This window comes from Mus pahari, chromosome 8 (genome assembly GCF_900095145.1).
Source record: "Mus pahari chromosome 8, PAHARI_EIJ_v1.1, whole genome shotgun sequence".
In the NCBI taxonomy this organism is placed as follows: domain Eukaryota; kingdom Metazoa; phylum Chordata; class Mammalia; order Rodentia; family Muridae; genus Mus; species Mus pahari.
Window position 1 is genome coordinate 91,699,731 of NC_034597.1, and position 17,330 is coordinate 91,717,060.

The 17,330-nt window shown below is 41.3% G+C and overlaps 1 protein-coding gene across 11 annotated transcripts in view; it reads right to left on the minus strand.

Annotated features, from left to right (window-relative positions):
• Positions 1-15,209, minus strand: part of Mycbp2 (MYC binding protein 2) — a 230,396-nt gene extending 215,187 nt beyond the window's left edge. For 10 of the 11 annotated variants that reach the window (XM_029541562.1, XM_021203102.2, XM_029541560.1 and 7 more), the window contains exon 1: positions 14,597-15,092. In XM_029541562.1, the coding sequence (XP_029397422.1) occupies positions 14,597-14,898 (302 nt within the window). In that variant the 5' untranslated portion in view covers positions 14,899-15,092. Of the gene's footprint in view, positions 1-14,596 lie in introns of all 11 variants that reach the window. The other variant, XM_021203101.2, reaches the window with a different exon arrangement.
• Positions 15,210-17,330: the final 2,121 nt, after the last annotated feature.

Below are 17,330 nucleotides of genomic sequence, written 5' to 3' on the forward strand. Positions count from 1 at the left end.
ATTATTCCCATACTCAAGCATCTATCTTGATTTGTATTCCCTCAAAGCCAAAGACACCTCAAGAATCTACAGGCAACAGTTGCTTTGAGATGTGATCTCTGGTAAAGGAAATCAGGAGTGACTTAGAGAAAGGAATTAACTAATAAAAGCTTCCTAGTTTTTGTCAGTAGACACAAACTGGCTTCAACCAGAAGAGGAAACCTCAATTGAGAATTGTCTCCATCACACAGGCCAGTGGAGCATTTTCTTGCTTAATGATTGATATGGAAGGTTCAGCTCAGGGTGGTCAGTACAACCCTGGAGTAGTGAGTCTGGCTTATATAAGAAACCAAGCTAACAAGCCATGAAGACCAAACAAGGAAACAGTTTCCCTCATGGTCCCTGGCTCTGCCCTTGCTTGAGTTCCCACTAGGACAGGACTTCTTGACGATGAAATGTGGTCAGGAACTGTAAGGCAAATAAAGCCTTTCCCCCTCCAGTTGCTTTTGGTCATTGTTCTGTCACAGCAATGGAAAGCACACAAGGACAGTGCATTATGAAACTTATTACCACAATGGGGAATTCTACCACTGAACATGGCTACCAGTTACTCCAACTGTAGGTAAGGAAAATGAGTTGCTAATCTGTTTCCTACTCGTCACTGGTTGAAAACATTTCTCAGGGAAACTTTCTATAAAAAAGTCCTGCACAGACTTCCAAGGCTAAAAGTCATAGATGTTTCCAGGGGACAGCTGGAGATGAATGTCAAAGAGATACAGCTAGTCCAGTAAGAACATCTGCTACAGTCCCTTACTTCTGTCATGTGCATGTAGCTAGGGGGGCAAAATGAAGAAGAATCTTGCTTGATTGCTCTCTATTTTGCTTTTGGCACAAGGTCTCTCACTGAATCCAGATCCACCAATTGGCTGAGCTGTCTCCATAGCAAGCTCCAGGTATCCATTTGTCTCTGCCTCACCAGTTCTGTGGTTACAAATGAACAATAGCATGCCTGTTTTGTTTTGTTTTGTTTTGTTTTCTTGATGAGACAAACTCAGGTCCTCATGGTTGCAACAAGCACTGAAGTAAATAAACCCTTTCCCCAAACCCTAGTATGATCTTGTAATGCCAGCTTCATGATCCTAAAACATCCATTCAAGAGACTACAGGAAAAGAGGCAACTCGCCCTGGCTTATTCATGATGCCACTTTCTAATACCAGAAGTCGAGACACATCTGCTAGATATTGTAATTATGTAATAAAGATTTTCATATCACTACTGTAAATATATTCTAACAAGAAAAGGCAAATACAATTGAAATACATGGAAAGTTTGCAATACAAAAGAAAGTTTTAAATAGAATTGAACAATATAAAATTTTAAACTTCATTAAATAATTCATTAAGAAAATGGAGATAACACAAAATCTCTAAATTTGAAAATGAGTCCATAAAAATTATCCAATTGGGGCTGGCAAGATGGCCCAGGAAGCCAATATGCTTACTGTGTAAGCCTGAGGACCTACCTTCAATCCCCAGAACCGAAATAAAAGAGTGATGTGGGCTGGAGAGATGGCTCAGGGAGTAAGAGCAGTGACAGCTCTACAGAGGTCCTGAGTTCAATTCCCAGCAACCACATGGTGGCTCACAACCATCTGTAATGGAATCCGACGCCCTCTTCTTCTGGTGTGTCTGAAGACAGTGACAGTGTACTTATCATAAAACAAATAGATAAACCTTAAAAAAAAACAAATTAAGTAAATAAATAAAAGAGTGATGTGCCAGTTCCAGCATGTAATGTCAGCACACCCACAGTGACATGGGAGGAAGTTACAAAGCAGCATTGGCAACAGAAATAATGAGACCCCGCCTCAAAAACAAGGTGAAGGGAGAGAAGTAACTCTGAACAGCTGTCCTCTGGTCTCCGCACACAGGAAAGATCTTCCCGGACCCTTCTCCCATCTTACTTTTTAGAATGGTTCTCTCACTGAACATGGAGTGCACCATTCTGGCTAGCCTGGATGGCCAGTAAGCCTCTGGGATTTGTCTATAACCACTCTTGAATCAGTCAAGGGCTGGGGGTACAGACTTCCACTGTTCAGCCTGGCTTTTGTGTGAATAGTTAGAGACCCAAACTTGGGCCCCTACGCTTGCAAACAGGTATTTTAAACACTAAACCATCTTTTCAGCCCTTGAAAACTATTTTTATATCACTAAGTAAACTCATTCAAAAGTATTCAAAAGAATTACTAGAGATGGAAACATGTGATACTAATAAAATAAAAACAATAAATTGCACCAGAATTTTTTAAATTATGTGTTTGTGTACATGTACATATATATGTACATGTACTAGTACAACACAAGAAGAGAATATAGGCACCTGCTGAGACAAGAGGCATAGAATCCCCCTTGGAGCTGGATGTTGTAAGCCATCTAATGTGGATGCTAAGAACTGATCATGGGTCCTCCACAAGAGCAGTAAATGCTCGCTACTATGTTGTCTCTCTAGTGCCAGTGCACCAGATTTTTTAATAGTTATAAATGTATAGGTACCCAACAGAAAAGACTAAAATTATATAAAGCAACCATTGACAAAATTAAAGGGATAAAACTATTTTAATACCTATCTATAGTTAGTTAAGACTAAAAAAAAGAATACAGATATACAGAATGTCCAAACAACTCTCCACCCAAATTTAAATAATTGATTGTGATGGTTAATACTGATTGTCAACTTGATTAGGGTGAAAGATACACCTAAAAGATTAGAACAAACCAACTCTGGGGTATATCTATGAGGGCATTTTTAGAGACAGATCATCAGTGCTCTGACCTAATTAATGGCATAATAATAGTATAGATTATTAGGTAAAACTATGGAAGGGGTGGCCTTGGGAGGCTATAATTGGACTTCCTGGCTTCTATGAGAAGAAGTTTCCTGCCATGACCATCTCTGTGGTGTTTCTGCCTTGCCAGGATAACTGAAATGTCAAAAACTGAGCCAGAATAAATCTCTCTGTGTAATGTATTTGTCACAGAAACAAAATCCTAACCAATATACTGACTCTTATAGAACATCTAAACCCAAGAGAAAAAATACTCTTTTTAAGGGCAAATGGCATAATTATCTGATTGTGAGCAAAAGAAAAAAATAACATTGTTCAATAAATGTTAATGTGGTTGGAAGAAATTGCACAAGGCCCCACCCACAGAGGGAGAATCAGTTTTCTCAAGGGACAAACCCCCTGATAGGTTACACAATCCCAGTGTGCGCATGCATGTGTGTGTGTGTGTGTGTGTGTGTGTGTGTGTGTGTGTGTGTGAGATGAACGTGAGAGTGAGGGAACGGGAACAGAGGAAGTTCTGGTACAGGACAGGGGAGAATGGAAAGGATGTAATACAGTCTTCATAAAGTCATCCATGAAAGCTTTAAATAAATTCAATTTTAAAAATAAAAATTATAAAAAGTATGTGTTAGAAGTATTGACAATGGTATTTATGATTTTACTAAATACCTGAAAGTTAAGTAAAATAGTCCTAGGTAGTGTGCTATTCAAATAAAAAAGCCAGGAATAAAATTTTTAAATAACTTAACTAAATGGCAAGTATATTAAAATGGTTGGAATGCACCTAAAGTAGCCAAAGCTTCCAAGTCTCACACTAGAAAATAAAAATCTACAGTGAATGACCTAAGATTCCAAAGCTGGGGGTCAGTGGTAAAATAAAGTCAAAGTGAGAGAAGTAGATGACAGTGCTGAGGGGAAGCCAGGCCAAAGTAAACACAAGAGCAGCATAGCCACACACTCCTGGGACCCTCCTCCTCCTCCTCCTCCTCCTCTTCTTCCTCCTGGGTTACCCTGCCCAGCCTTGGCATGAGGTTTGTGCCTTTTCTTATTTTGTCTTGTTATGTTGTGTGTGTTCAGCTGATATCCCTAGGAGGCCCGCTCCTTTCTGGGGTTGGGGGTGAGGTGGGGTAGGGAATCTGGGGTAGAGGGGGTACTGGGAGGAATGGAGGGAAGGGAAACTGTGAATGGATGCATTTTATGAGAGAAGAATAAATTAAAAACAAACAAACCAACCAACCAAGAGCTGGTTCTTTAAACTTAAAAGCAAAACTAGAAAATGAATTGAATGAGTGAATGAATGTTATCAGAAATGAAAGAGGACTCATCATTACTAATTGTACAGACATTAAAATAAAAAAAGGAAATATCAATAACTATATGCATAAACTTAGTGACTGAGATAAAACCGGCTCATCCTTGAAAGACACAACGTGCCAGAATTTATACAAAAACTAGACAATTTTAGTTCCTAAAATTGTGGGAACTATGAGATGGCAGCCTTTCAGAAGTTCACTGGTGAATTCTATCAGGCTTCTGTGACTCTCTCTAGAGGATGAAACAGAAGACACCATCCTGGCTCACTTTATGAGGTCAGGGTAACAGTAACATTAACCTCGACATGGCAATGAAATATTAGAAAAGTACAAGCCAACATCTCTCATGAATGCATATGCAAAAGAGAACCTCTAAATTTTATCAAATTTTATCCAGCAGTATACAAAAACATTCACAGCAACCAAAGTGAAATGTATCGCAGCTAGGTATGAATCATCTGAAAAAAAAATTAACAGGCTAAGAATAATGTATGAGATGATCACATCAGTAGATGCAGGAAAGGTATTTGACAAATTCAACCACTATTTCTTAATGAAAGTTCTCAGTAAAGTAGAAATCTAGAATGTTTCCTCAACATGCAAAAAGAACACCTGCAGAAACTCCTCCAGATGACGCCAGACTTGACAGTGAGAAAGGGCTAGCTTTCTCACAAAGATCAGAAACAGAGCAAAGGTCTGCTCACTCTCTCGCCACTCTATCAGATCTCTGTGAGAACTACAGCTAATGCAATAAAACAAGGGAAGGAAAGATGGATGACATGGCTTCCTAGGTCAAAAATCTAAAGGAAGAGACAAAACAAAAGAACCCCGGTATACCTAATAAAAGATTATAGCTTATATGCACAAAACATTAGTATTGTGTATTTATATATGTCTGCATATGTGTGTGTATGTGTGTGTCAATTGTTTTCCTATGTACCAGAAGCAAAGTAGAATATAAAAGTGTTGTATCCTCAAAGAAATATAAAGGTGTAAATCTAATAAAATACTTGTGAGAGCTAAATAAAGAAAACTGCAAAATTCTAATAAAAGAAACTAAATAACAAATATCCCATATATGCAGATAGGAAAGCTCAATATTATTATCAAGATGTCCTCTTTCTAATCCATTAATCTAAGAGAGTTTCAATAAATATTCTAGTAGGTTATTTCTGGAATTTTTGACAAATGTTTAAGAGTTTATGAGAAGAGACAAATACCCATAATAGCTAAGACAATGTGAAAAGAAAAAAGTAAATATCTCACTTCAAGATTTCCTATAAACCTAACAAAGTAACAGTAACAAAGACCATGTAGTGCTGAAGAAACAAGAGACAGCCCAACAGAACAGAGAGCAGGGGACTCGGAACAGACCCACGTAAATACGGCCGAACAGCAGCAAAAGAGAGCAAAGCCAAGCCACGACGAAACAAAGGATGCTGGAACAACTAGACACCCAGGCCTTGCAGCCTGCACACAAAGATGAACTCAAAATGGAAAATAAACCTTGTATGCAAGACACAAAACATCCAGTGTTCAGAAGATGAGACAGGAGAAACTCTAGACAAACCCAAGTATGGCAACAGTTTTGTTTCGTTTTTAATAAAATGGTAAAGCATGAACTAGGAAAAAATAGTTGAGAACTTCATTAAAATCAAAACTGCCTGCTTTCAAAAAAATAATTATCAATAGAATGAGGGGAAAAAAGACACAGATTAGGAGAAAATAATCTATCTATAAAAGACATAGCTAATAGAAGACTATTATCCAAGCTATTCAAGAGCTCTCTAGGGCTGGAGAGATGGCTCAGTGGTTAAGAGCACTAACTACTCTTCCAGAGGTCATGAGTTCGACTCCCAGCAACCACATGGTGGCTCACAACCATCTGTAATGGATCGGATGCCCCCTCCTGGGGTCCTGAAGACAGCAATGGTGTACTCACACACATAAAATCAGTAAGTAAATTTAAAAAAAGAAAAAGAAAAGAAAAAAGAACTCTCTAATCCAACAGTACCAAAACAACAATGTTGGAGTTTAAAAGGGAGAAAACATCCTTGATATGTCCCCAAAGTAGATACAGAAATAACAAACCAGCACCTGAAAAGGTGTTGTAAACAGGTGTTACCACACTAATACAGATGAAAGCAACAATGATCCATCAATCAGAATGCTCAAAATCCAGAACACTGACAACACTAAATGTCACTGAGGACACAGAGCAATGCAAACTCTCATACGCTACTGGAAGCTTTGTTTCATATATATAAATGGTACATTCACTTGGGGAGAGAATTTGGCAGTTTCCTACAAAACTAAACATATCCTGACCATATGATCCAACAACAATTACAGATTCTGGAACGCATTTATCCAGAGAAGCTGGAAACTTATGTCCACACAAAAAACCTGCACATGGATGTTTATAGGAATTTCATTCATAATTAGGAGCAGCCAAGATTCCCCTCCAGAGAACCAACTATGGCACCTTTAAGCGGCAGATATCATTATGTATTAAAAGAAACAAGCTATCAGGCCATTAAAGAAAAAACACATACCACTAAGTGCCTTAGATGGAGTCTATCAAATATTTATGAACACTGGGCCTATACAATTTTGAATACAGAGTAATTATTAAATTCCTTTTATGAGGATAATTATAATACTGACATCTGAGAGACACCCACTGGATCACTCATGTGACAAACACCTGTGCTCTGTTGTGTTGACAACCCTACAGGTCCATAAGCCCTATCCAAAGAAATCTTTCTTTGGACCTCTGAGCCCTACCAACTGTAGATTCAAGTATAAAAGGATTCTTCTGTGTTTTCTTTTTAAATGTTTCTCATCTACGAACCAGTATCTCTTAACTCCTCCTTCGAAAGCTCTGATGACAGGAAACACAAACTCCCCAACTGTATCACTGAGAATGATGTTGGGTAGAACCACTCCTAACTGTGCTTTTTTTCTGGGAATGTCAAAGCACGGCTGCTCATCCTTGCAGAGCATCATGTTCAAGCGAGACAAATGGAGCTCACCGGTCCTTCTTTGATATAAAGTGGATTCTTAGTCTAAAACAATCCCTGTGCTAAGGGCAACTATCGGGCACTGTAACAATTCTCAAGCATGGAGTCAGACTGAAGAGGTCACCCTCCTGTGCAGCTCCATATTTCTGACAAGTAATGCTTGGTTTGTATCACAACCACCAAAAGCCTAACTGCAAAAATAGGATGCCATCAAAAGAAATGTAGCAGTAACTAAAGTCAAAACCATTAAATATTTCAAACTAGTGGTGAGACAGACACTGTAGTACTTCCTTTGAAAAGTTCGAATATCATATGATATTTCTGTGTGTCTACTGTGGTGCTTTAGAGTATCTCAGTTTAGTTTAGAAATGTACGTGTGTGTGTGTGTGTGTGTGTGAGAGAGAGAGAGAGAGAGAGAGAGAGAGAGAGAGAGAGAGAGAGATTAGAGAAGAGAGAAGAGAGAAAGAGATCCAGTGCCTTCATGCCTTGACTCTATTTATTGGTTTGTTATAACTAAGAGTGAGAAGGTCAGAGATGGTCCAGGAGAGGCAGGAGAGTACAAACTTCTACACAGTCTTCAAGAAGGCATTTTCCACTCATAATTAAGCAACTTTTGGAAGCCTAGAGGACTTTGGAAAATTTAGAGATTCTAAGGTTTACAGGTCCATCAGTTCAGAGAGGTTCCATTCTAAGGGTCAGAATCCATTTCTACCCAATCAGAACACTGACAGTGGTTATAGCAAACAAGAATTCTATCCACCCTAGCACCTTCAACATTAAGTCTTTGGTTGACCTGCCCTTTGCTTCTTATCCACATTGCAGGTATTCCTCTATATGCTACTAAAAAAGAAAAAGAAAGTTCCCTTTACCTTTCAGCTTTTTTTCATCATTCTCATCTATCAATGTCATTTAGCAACAGCAGGCACATTGTACTACCCTTATGATGAATAGTTCCCTAAGCCTCTCAAAAGCCCAGGATATAGTACCCACCAGGACATTTCCAATCATAGACACTGCGTTCCACATGGCAGTTTTAATAGTTGCACAACTGTGCATGCTGAGCTTCAGCAGCAGCAGTGTTCAGCTGACACTGTTAGCATGTGGTTCATCCCAGCCAGCACTAAGGTTCCTAAGACGGTTCCTGGGAGTGAGTGAAATGACCAAAAGGAGATATACACACCAGAGCTCACTGGTGTGCTTGAGAACCAACAACTAAGGGGAGGGGAGTAGTTCTGAGCAGGAGGACTGCAGTTCAGCCATGAGGGCCTCAACTAGAAGCCTGGGGACGCACAAAACTGTCTTGCCTTGAGGGGAGGGGAGAGGGGGGTTCCGGAGGGGGAACCGGGAAAGGGGATAACATTTGAAATGTAAATACATAAAATATCCAATAAAAAATAAATAAATAAAAGCTGTCTTGTCTCTAGGCAAACTGGCCAGGCACTACTACATCATCACAGAGCCAACTTATGGATGCGGTGAATAGGAAGCAGGCCTGGGGAATTCAGCTACCTTCTCTTTTAGTTCTCAATAGCCCCCAAAACTAGAAAAGCATGTGACTCAATCTGGGAAGGAAGGTGGGTAATCTTGAAGGCTAACTCTAGCCCCGCCACATCGCCACTGGTGTAGAACACCAAAAAGCACTCTCTAATAAATACAGAAAGATTAACAGAGTTCTAAGAGGGGAAAAACATTTTTAAACTTCTAATAAAATTACTGACTCAGTCAAAGACTATCAAAGGATATTAAAACCATTCGGTGAAAGGTGCAGAGTACCAGTCCTTATTTCCACAGTTCTGTATTACAAGGGACAGGTCTGATGGGTACTGGTGTTAACACCACTACAAGTAAGGAAAGCCAGTAACTTGGGGCTGGGGCAACATGCAGTGCTTAGTACTATACACAAAATGTTCCTGCTAAGATCTACAAGAATCCAATGAAGTCTTAAGGCCTAATTTCCATTTACAGAAAACACAAAATGGAAGACAGAAGCATCAACAATACGTACGGCCCTTCCCTAAAATGAACTAGATTGACATAATATTATAGAAAAGGTAAAATATTAGATATAGTTATAACGGTAGCCAGAAAGCAGGAGTGTGAGGCCCTGAAATAGCTTTCTGAAGTGATGGGAATAGTCTAAGATTCATTAAGTGAATATTTAAAGAGGGTTAATTATATTATATATAAATTAAATCTTAACCTAACATCACCTCCCCCAAAAAATGACACATTTAATCAGTTGTTGAGTAAAACAGGAAATTATTTTTTGAACTTCTAAACTGAATAGCTTATAATATAAAAATATTATGATTAAATTAACATACTTAAATTTATTAAATGAACAATTTTATAAGATCCAATATTTTTTCACTTCTTTTGTGCTAAGAGACTAATTCATTTTACCTTTTTTTACCACTCAGTATACCAACATAGTAGTACCTTTGTCTTAATGTGTTTATTGAATACAGAATTTCACAGATTTAACACCCATGTGAAGAAAAGTATTAACTACCACCCAACACAGATACACATACACTAATTCAACCCCAAATCATTTTCTAGCCCACTTCTATAATAATGTTTCTTCTTAGCTCAAAACTATCCGGATTTTCCCAATAATTCTGATCAAAATTTAATTTTTCTTGTTCTTCCAGATACTGTCCTTTTGGCTAATCTCCTCAATCCTGCAATGAATTCTTACTCCTCTCCCTCCTACAGCCTAGCGTTAATAAAACTGTTAGCATCACTTACACACAGACACCTTCCTCACCTGTGCTCCTGCAGCTGAGCAGGCCCAGGGCACCATCACAGAACAGTTGTTGAAGTATCTGCCTTTTATCTTTCATCCCCAGACATACAACACACTCAAGACTAGAAACTTCAACATCTAGTAATCTTCAACATTCATAGGTTTGACTGCTTAACCTCTTACAACCCAAATTCCAAGCACAGATGGAATGGACTCAAATACCATTTCTGTTCTGTTCTGTTTTACTGTGAGATAGAGTACCAGGGCCAGAGGCTGGCCTTGAAGTTGTTATATATCAGAGGCTGGCCTTGAACTCCTGACCTTCCTACCTCCACCACCCACATGCTGGGCTTATCACCTATACGAACAAGCCAGTCAAATGGCATTTCTAACAAAAAGAAAGAAGTAGTAAAGAAACTAGTTTAGCTGAAAAAAAAGGACAGGAATCCTCATTTAGTAAAGTGTTCTCTGGTACTCACAGCAGTGCTCTGCGAGCCTCAGAGTGCAGGCTTTTCTTTCTAGCTCAGCTTACCACTTCCCTCCCAGCACCGCTTCCCCTTCCCCACAGTCAAGCAAAGCTTTCAATTTCTACTTTTCTTTGACCTCCAGTCACACTTTTACCCTGAATCAGTCAACTAAAAGTTCTCCTCATCTATCTTCTAACTAGGAAGGTTTATTATAATAAGCAGATTGGAACTGTAAATATGATTTTAATAATAACAACAGACAACATTTAAAAGGCATTTAACATGTGTGGCCACACAGCCTTTAGATTACTCTAAAAAGGCCAGCTCTAGTGTACACATCTGTAATCATCAGAATGCTGAACCAAGAGGATAACTCTTATTTCTGGGCTACATAGTGATCCTGTTAGAGTTACAGGAGATTCCACCTCAAAAACATAAAACAAAACATTCAGGCTGGGCCTGGTGACACAAGAACTGTAACTCCAACCACCAGCAATGTAATAAGTTCCAGGCCTGAAAATGTCTACAGAGCAGAATCTCTCTCTCTCTCTCTCTCTCTCTCTCTCTCTCTCTCTCTCTCTCTCTCTCTCTCNCACACACACACACACACACACACACACACACACACTGCAACCTAACACATAAAAAGGTAAAACTGGCATCAAAGGTATCTACACACTGTGAGATCCTACCACAGAAGTGTGGCACTTTCCAAATGGAAACTTATACCTTACCATTCAGAAAACTGAGGAAACTTTTTTTTCTGCCTTGACTAGCTGGTCACTTTCTCCAAGAAAATGTTATAATTTCATCCAGTCTTATTCATTCAAAACCATACTGAATGCATAAAAGCTATTCCCATATTCAGCAATTATTGATCCAAAAACCAAGCTACAAGCAAGACTATTATTGCTTCTCTCCATATCCTCAAACCCCTCACTTTCAAGAAAAAAACAAAACCCCTAATATTTAATAACATATAATGTGCCAAGGACTTGATAAGTATTTGTTCATCTAATCTACAAAATAATGCAATTACTATTATCTCCACTCGACCTATAAGAAAACCAAGACAAGAAAATTATGTAACATTCAAGGTTACACAACTAGCAAATGACAGGACAGGCAGGACTTAAAGTCAGTATAGTGTCAAGAGTCCAAGCTCTGAGCCGTTTTGTTAAAATACCTTCAAAATCAAGCCTACCTTAGGCTTGAATCTTATACCCAAAACAACCTATAATACTGAATGTGTTCAACCTAGGCTGATAATTCACTTATATATTTGTTCCCTGAAGCACATATTTTCTCTTCTCTTAAGGTTTTTATAATTTCCTCATATGCACTTCTAGATCTCCTTCTTCCTTACATGTCAACTTAAATGCCAACTCCCAGTGAGAACTCTGCTGGCCCTATCACTCTAGTAGCTCAATCTATGAAACTGACTGTATTTCTTTCATCATTATCAAAGAAATTACCAGTTGTTACCAGCACCCCAGTGCGCACTGCAAAAACAGTGAGATTCCATCTGTTGTACTTAAGGCTGTGTCTTTAATGTCTACAACAGTGCACAATGCAGACACTTACTGACACAATAAATGCCAAAAAATGATGACACCCATTCAGATCACCAGAAAGAATAGCTATGGTACTCATCTTCAATAAAGTTATCAGTCTGCATACTTAGAAATACCTCCTTCTCTAGTAAAGAACGATCAATCCTTAACTTTTTCAATGGCTCATCTGTCATAAAACTGCCTCCACTGATTTCTGTCAATTGTTCCCTCTTTCGACTCTTTAATATCCTCCTCTCTACTTAAGTTCCCATACTTGAATATCCCATTGCCCTCCAATAACCTTCTTGCATATCCCCCAGGTTATCCAATACTTTCCTTCCGCCCTCCCTCCCCCTCTTTATGCTTATCCTAGTTATGAGCACTTGGTTCAGAAGTTATCGGTGACTCAGAAACTGTCCTGGTTGCTTCAGTATCCAACACTTCTGAAAGGATTCTCTTCCTTCCCTAGAACCCGAGGTGCTCCCGCCTGCTCTTCCTCTGTTTTCTAATCTCCTCTCTTGGTTTCTTTCATTGTCTCCCTTTTCTCTCAACTTTAAGCTTGATGCTCTCTAGAATTTCAGCCCTATTTCTATCTTTTCCGTCTACCTCAATGCCCTATATAAATAAACCAAAGCCCAATTCTTCTTCCCTGCCAGCCTTAGTTTTTTAGTGAGCGAATTTAATTCAATTCACAATAAAGAACAGTTGTAGATAAAAATGGGGAGAGTGAACTATAGTAAACAATATTATGAACAAGCATTGGAAGGCATTATCAAAGTAAGGTTAGTTTCCAAGAATATTTCCATGAGATCAATAAACCAATTCCTCATATTTCATTGACAGTTTGTAGAAATTGATCAAACTATTAAATCACCAATTTTAAGTATATGAACCTATATTTAACTTTGTCTACTACTTCAAGTACATTTGTAGATACAAGAAAGTCATTATTTAAAAAGCAGAAGAAAGTCAAAATAAGAATATACATCATAGATTACTGCATAAGTTTAGAAATAATATAATTTTAAATCTGTAAGAGGAATTTGTGCAGCTATATCACAGTACAATAATTTAGAGATGCATTGCTCAAGCTTAAACCTAACCCTCAAGGTAAATTCTGTAATGTGATGTGTGCTGCTTTCCAAAACCATCAGCAAGAACCACACCTGTGACATTGTTACCTTCATCCTAAATAGCAAAGAGTAGTTATGATCATTTATATCCATGACTCAACTAAGGATGCACCCAATCCTGTCAACAAATAGATATGGCTGCTTTATCTATAAAAACTGTGAATAAAGCTCATCTTTACAACCCTCTCCAGCAGATAAGCCATAACATACACTGATACACTAGCTAGATGGATGGACTAGAGACCTTCTATAATGGGAGAAAAGGGCATCTGGCATTCCCTAATAAGCCACACTGATTTAGTAAGGGAGGAAAAAAGAAACACTTCGGCAAGCTCACTTTTAAAAATCCTACTATGCTTTTTGAATGCCCTGTAAGAGGCTATAGGAAGAAGCCAAGGAGACTCCCAATTACCACTCTCAAAGCTGGCTAAAAGAGTCAGCAACCAGCCTTCAGGGTCTGTGACAAGTTAAGGCATGGAACGGGAAAGCCTTTAGCCAAAAAAGTACCCAGATTTTAAGAAAAAGAAAATGAAAGTGACTTGCCAACTCTATGAAGTAACTTGAAGGTGTATCCAGTCTAATTGAAAGAGACCTGAGAGCTACTCAGATTTTCTGATAGCAAGTGAACCCTAGTAGGCTGACATATTTTTAAAGTTTTTCATTTAAAAACTGGCACCAAAAAAAGTATTTTCCCATTTTTTCCTACAAAACTCCCTGTACTCTCAAATCTGTAAGTGGCAGGAAATAGAACAGAAGGAGAAGGGAAATGGCCGGACGGGACATCAGAGCAAGGCAGCAGCTGCAAACTCATTTCAAGGCCAAAACGCTCTGGAATCAAACTACACTTCTAAAAACCTCTATCAGACACTTCTGACGTCTGCGCAAACCCCCATCTGTATCCTTTATTCCTAAATCTCCTCAAATGAAACCACTGGCTTTTCGTCTCCAACATCCTACAAACATCAGTATCTTTAACCTACACCATTGCTCCCCGGTAGTGAAAGGTGGCTTTTACGGAAGGCAGCTGGAGGAAGGAATGTGATGGGGAGGGGTCGTGCAAATAACACTACAGCTCAGATACTAGAAACAGGAACACATCCTCTTAGGACTCTTGCAAATTCTCTCCAGGCATTGTGGTCTCATCCCTCTCTACCCATGCCTCCTTTCTCAACAATACACACGTGTCGTGACAAACCAGCACCATCACCCTCTCTAGCGTTAACTGATAGGTACCCATCTTCTGTACCTTCCCTCCTTCCCCTCCAAAAGATACACACACACACACACACACACACACACACACACACACACACACAAGCACGCACGCACAGACCCCGTGGCCACCACACCCTCTTATCACCGAAGTGCTTCTACCACCAGCATCCAGCCCTGACTGAAAGCCGGGTGCTAATTACGTGGAAACACACGCACGGGTACACATACACATAAACACACACACACACGCACACCGGGGTGGGGGGTGGGGGGAACACAAATGCACACGCGGCAAGGAAGGGCGCCCGCGAGACTCACCTGGAGGCCGGGTGTCCAGTGCTGCTGCCGGCCTGGTCCCTGTCACTGAGCGCCGTGGTATAAATCCTCCGGTAGCGATCCGCCAAGGCCCGGCCTGACAGCAGCAGCTGATAGTGACCCCGGGAGTCCGTGGCAGGCAGCCCCAGCCCCAGCCCCGCGGCGGCCACCGAGCCGTCAGGAACCGGCATGAACAGCGCCCCCGGTGCCGGGGAGGAAGAGATGGTGGCGGCTGCAAAGAAGCCGTCCCCGCCGGGCCCGGAGGAGGCGGCGGCGGGGGAAGCAGTCGCCGCGCACATCATCATCCTCGCCGCCGCCGCCGCAGCCGCCTCGTCCCCGCGGGCAAGCACGCGCGCGCCCTCACAGGCTCAGCCAACGACGACGGCTGGAGCGGCGGCCTCGGGCGCCCGCAGCGGGGACACTACAAAGACAGCGACCTCCTCCGCCGCCGCCGCCTTCTCCTCCTCCTCCCTGCGCCGCCCTCGCCGCTGTTGGGGCCGCACATCTAACCCCGCCACCCGCGGAGTGTGAGGAGGAGGCGGTGCCGCCGCCGCCGCCGCCGCCGCCGCCGCCGCCGCCGCTGCCGCTGCCACCACCGGAGTTGCCCGCAATGGGAGGCGGCCGGCTGCACTGAGCATGCGCGCCGCTCCGCACATGCTCAGTAAGAGGACCCGGCTCTCCAGCCAGCACCACCCCCTCCGCCGCGGCTCCCTCCGCCTCCGAGCTGTGGGTGTCCAGGGGCCGAGTGGTGCCAAAGCGACAAGCAATCCGCAGCTCCGGGTTTTACGAGCAGCACGAGGAAGAGCCTGGACCGTGCTGGGGAAGCTGTCAGTGGAGGCGGTCTTCAGGTAACGTGGTTCCCTCCAGGTGAGAGAACCCAGACCTGACCCAAGGAGATGCCTCTCGGCCACAGGAATGACAGCTCTGCTGTGGCCTGTACGCAGGTCAGCGCTGCCAACGTGGAGGTGAACTGGGCCGAGGGCTGGCCAGGGCACAGTAGCCTTTGGCAATTTTATTTGGAATGGCTGGGAGGACCATTATATCTGAGTCTCTTAAAAATAACTTTGAGAACCAGGAGTCACCATGACTGGCTTCTGTAATCTTAGCAACTAGGGCTCTGAGGAGGAAGTTCGAGGCCACCCTGGGCTACGTACTGAGTTCCTGGCCTGGGCTGTGAAGTTGCAACATATTTTAAAAAGAAAAATAAAATACAAATGAAAAAAAGCTCTGTCTACGAAAGAGTTAGTAAACACTACACTCATTTCCCCACCCCCTGTGAAAATGTAATTAGACATAATCGCAAGCCAGAGACATTCCCAAATTCTTGTAGTCAGTATTTCTATCAGAGATAAATCTTCTTGCAATTATTTTTCTCAAATTTTCTTTTAGCGGCCCCTTACTTAACTTAAAGCTGGATTTTTTATATTGACAGTAGTCGCATAGTGACTTATCTTTCTCGGACAGACGTTAAATTACCAAAGATGATTCTTGACTATGACTTGAAACTACAGGCGTGATTAAGACAATCTTATCTGTGCCAAGCCTAACATTGCCCTTATCATTGTTTTCTACAGAAATGTAACATCTACTCACTGGTCTCTTACATCTGGGCCTCTATAAATGGACTTATCTTGAAGAAAGTTCCACCTTAGTGTTTGAAAATACAAAGAAATCGGGAAGCACATTAATTCTAACTGGATGGATAAGGATGCTGAAAACATTCTATTTTTATTGGAGCTTTAAATGAGAGGCTTATATAACTTATATTAATATTTTAAAAGCTCTCTGGACATGGTATACCTGAAAACACAGGCAAAAGCAGACATGAAGAGTCAACATTTTGATACCTGTTGTCTTAGTCAGGGTTTCTATTCCTGGACAAAACATCATGACCATGAAGCAGTTTGGAAGGAAAGGGTTTATTCAGCTTACATTTCCACATTGCTGTTCATCACCAAGGAAGTCATGGACTGGAACTCAAGCAGGTCAGGGAGCAGGAGCTGATGCAGAGGCCATGGAGGGATGTTCTTTACTGGCTTGCTTCCCCTGGCTTGTTCAGCCTGCTCTCTTATAGAATCCAAGACTACCAGCCCAGAGATGGTACCACTCACAAGGGGACCTCCCCCTTGTTCACTAATTGAAAAAATGCCTTACAGCTGGATCTCGTGGAGGCACTTCCCCAACTGAAGCTCCTTTCGCTGTGATAACTCTAGCTGTGTCAAGTTGACACAAAACTAGCCAGTACACCTGTTAAGCATTTTTTTCATTTATCTTGTTTCTTTACCTATATTATAAATATACTCATAAATTCTTGTTTATACATGTGTCTTCCTCAATTACTACTCTGGGACTTTGCTCACAGTAAGCATATATGTAGCCTGTGTTGTTAGATCTCTACCCTGATGCTCCGGGGTAGGAAGTTACAGACTCCAGTGTTGAATAGAAGGCTTCCTTCCGGTCCCACCATTACTCTGGAGTGAAAAAGCAAGGCACTGGGGTAGAGGCAGCTAGCCCCCAAAGGTTGCACAGGTGGGAATTGCAATGGCCACTGCCATTGCAGGAACCAGAATAGGCTACCTAAAACGATTTAAAAGTGACCTTGTCTCCTGTTTTAGCTTCGTAATACTTGTTTGTCTTTGGATAAGGTTCCTTCTTTAAACAATGTCCAGAACACTGTCTAGAGTACAGGGGGTTAGGGTTGGGGGGGGGGGGGACGACACAGTGTGTGACAGGAACA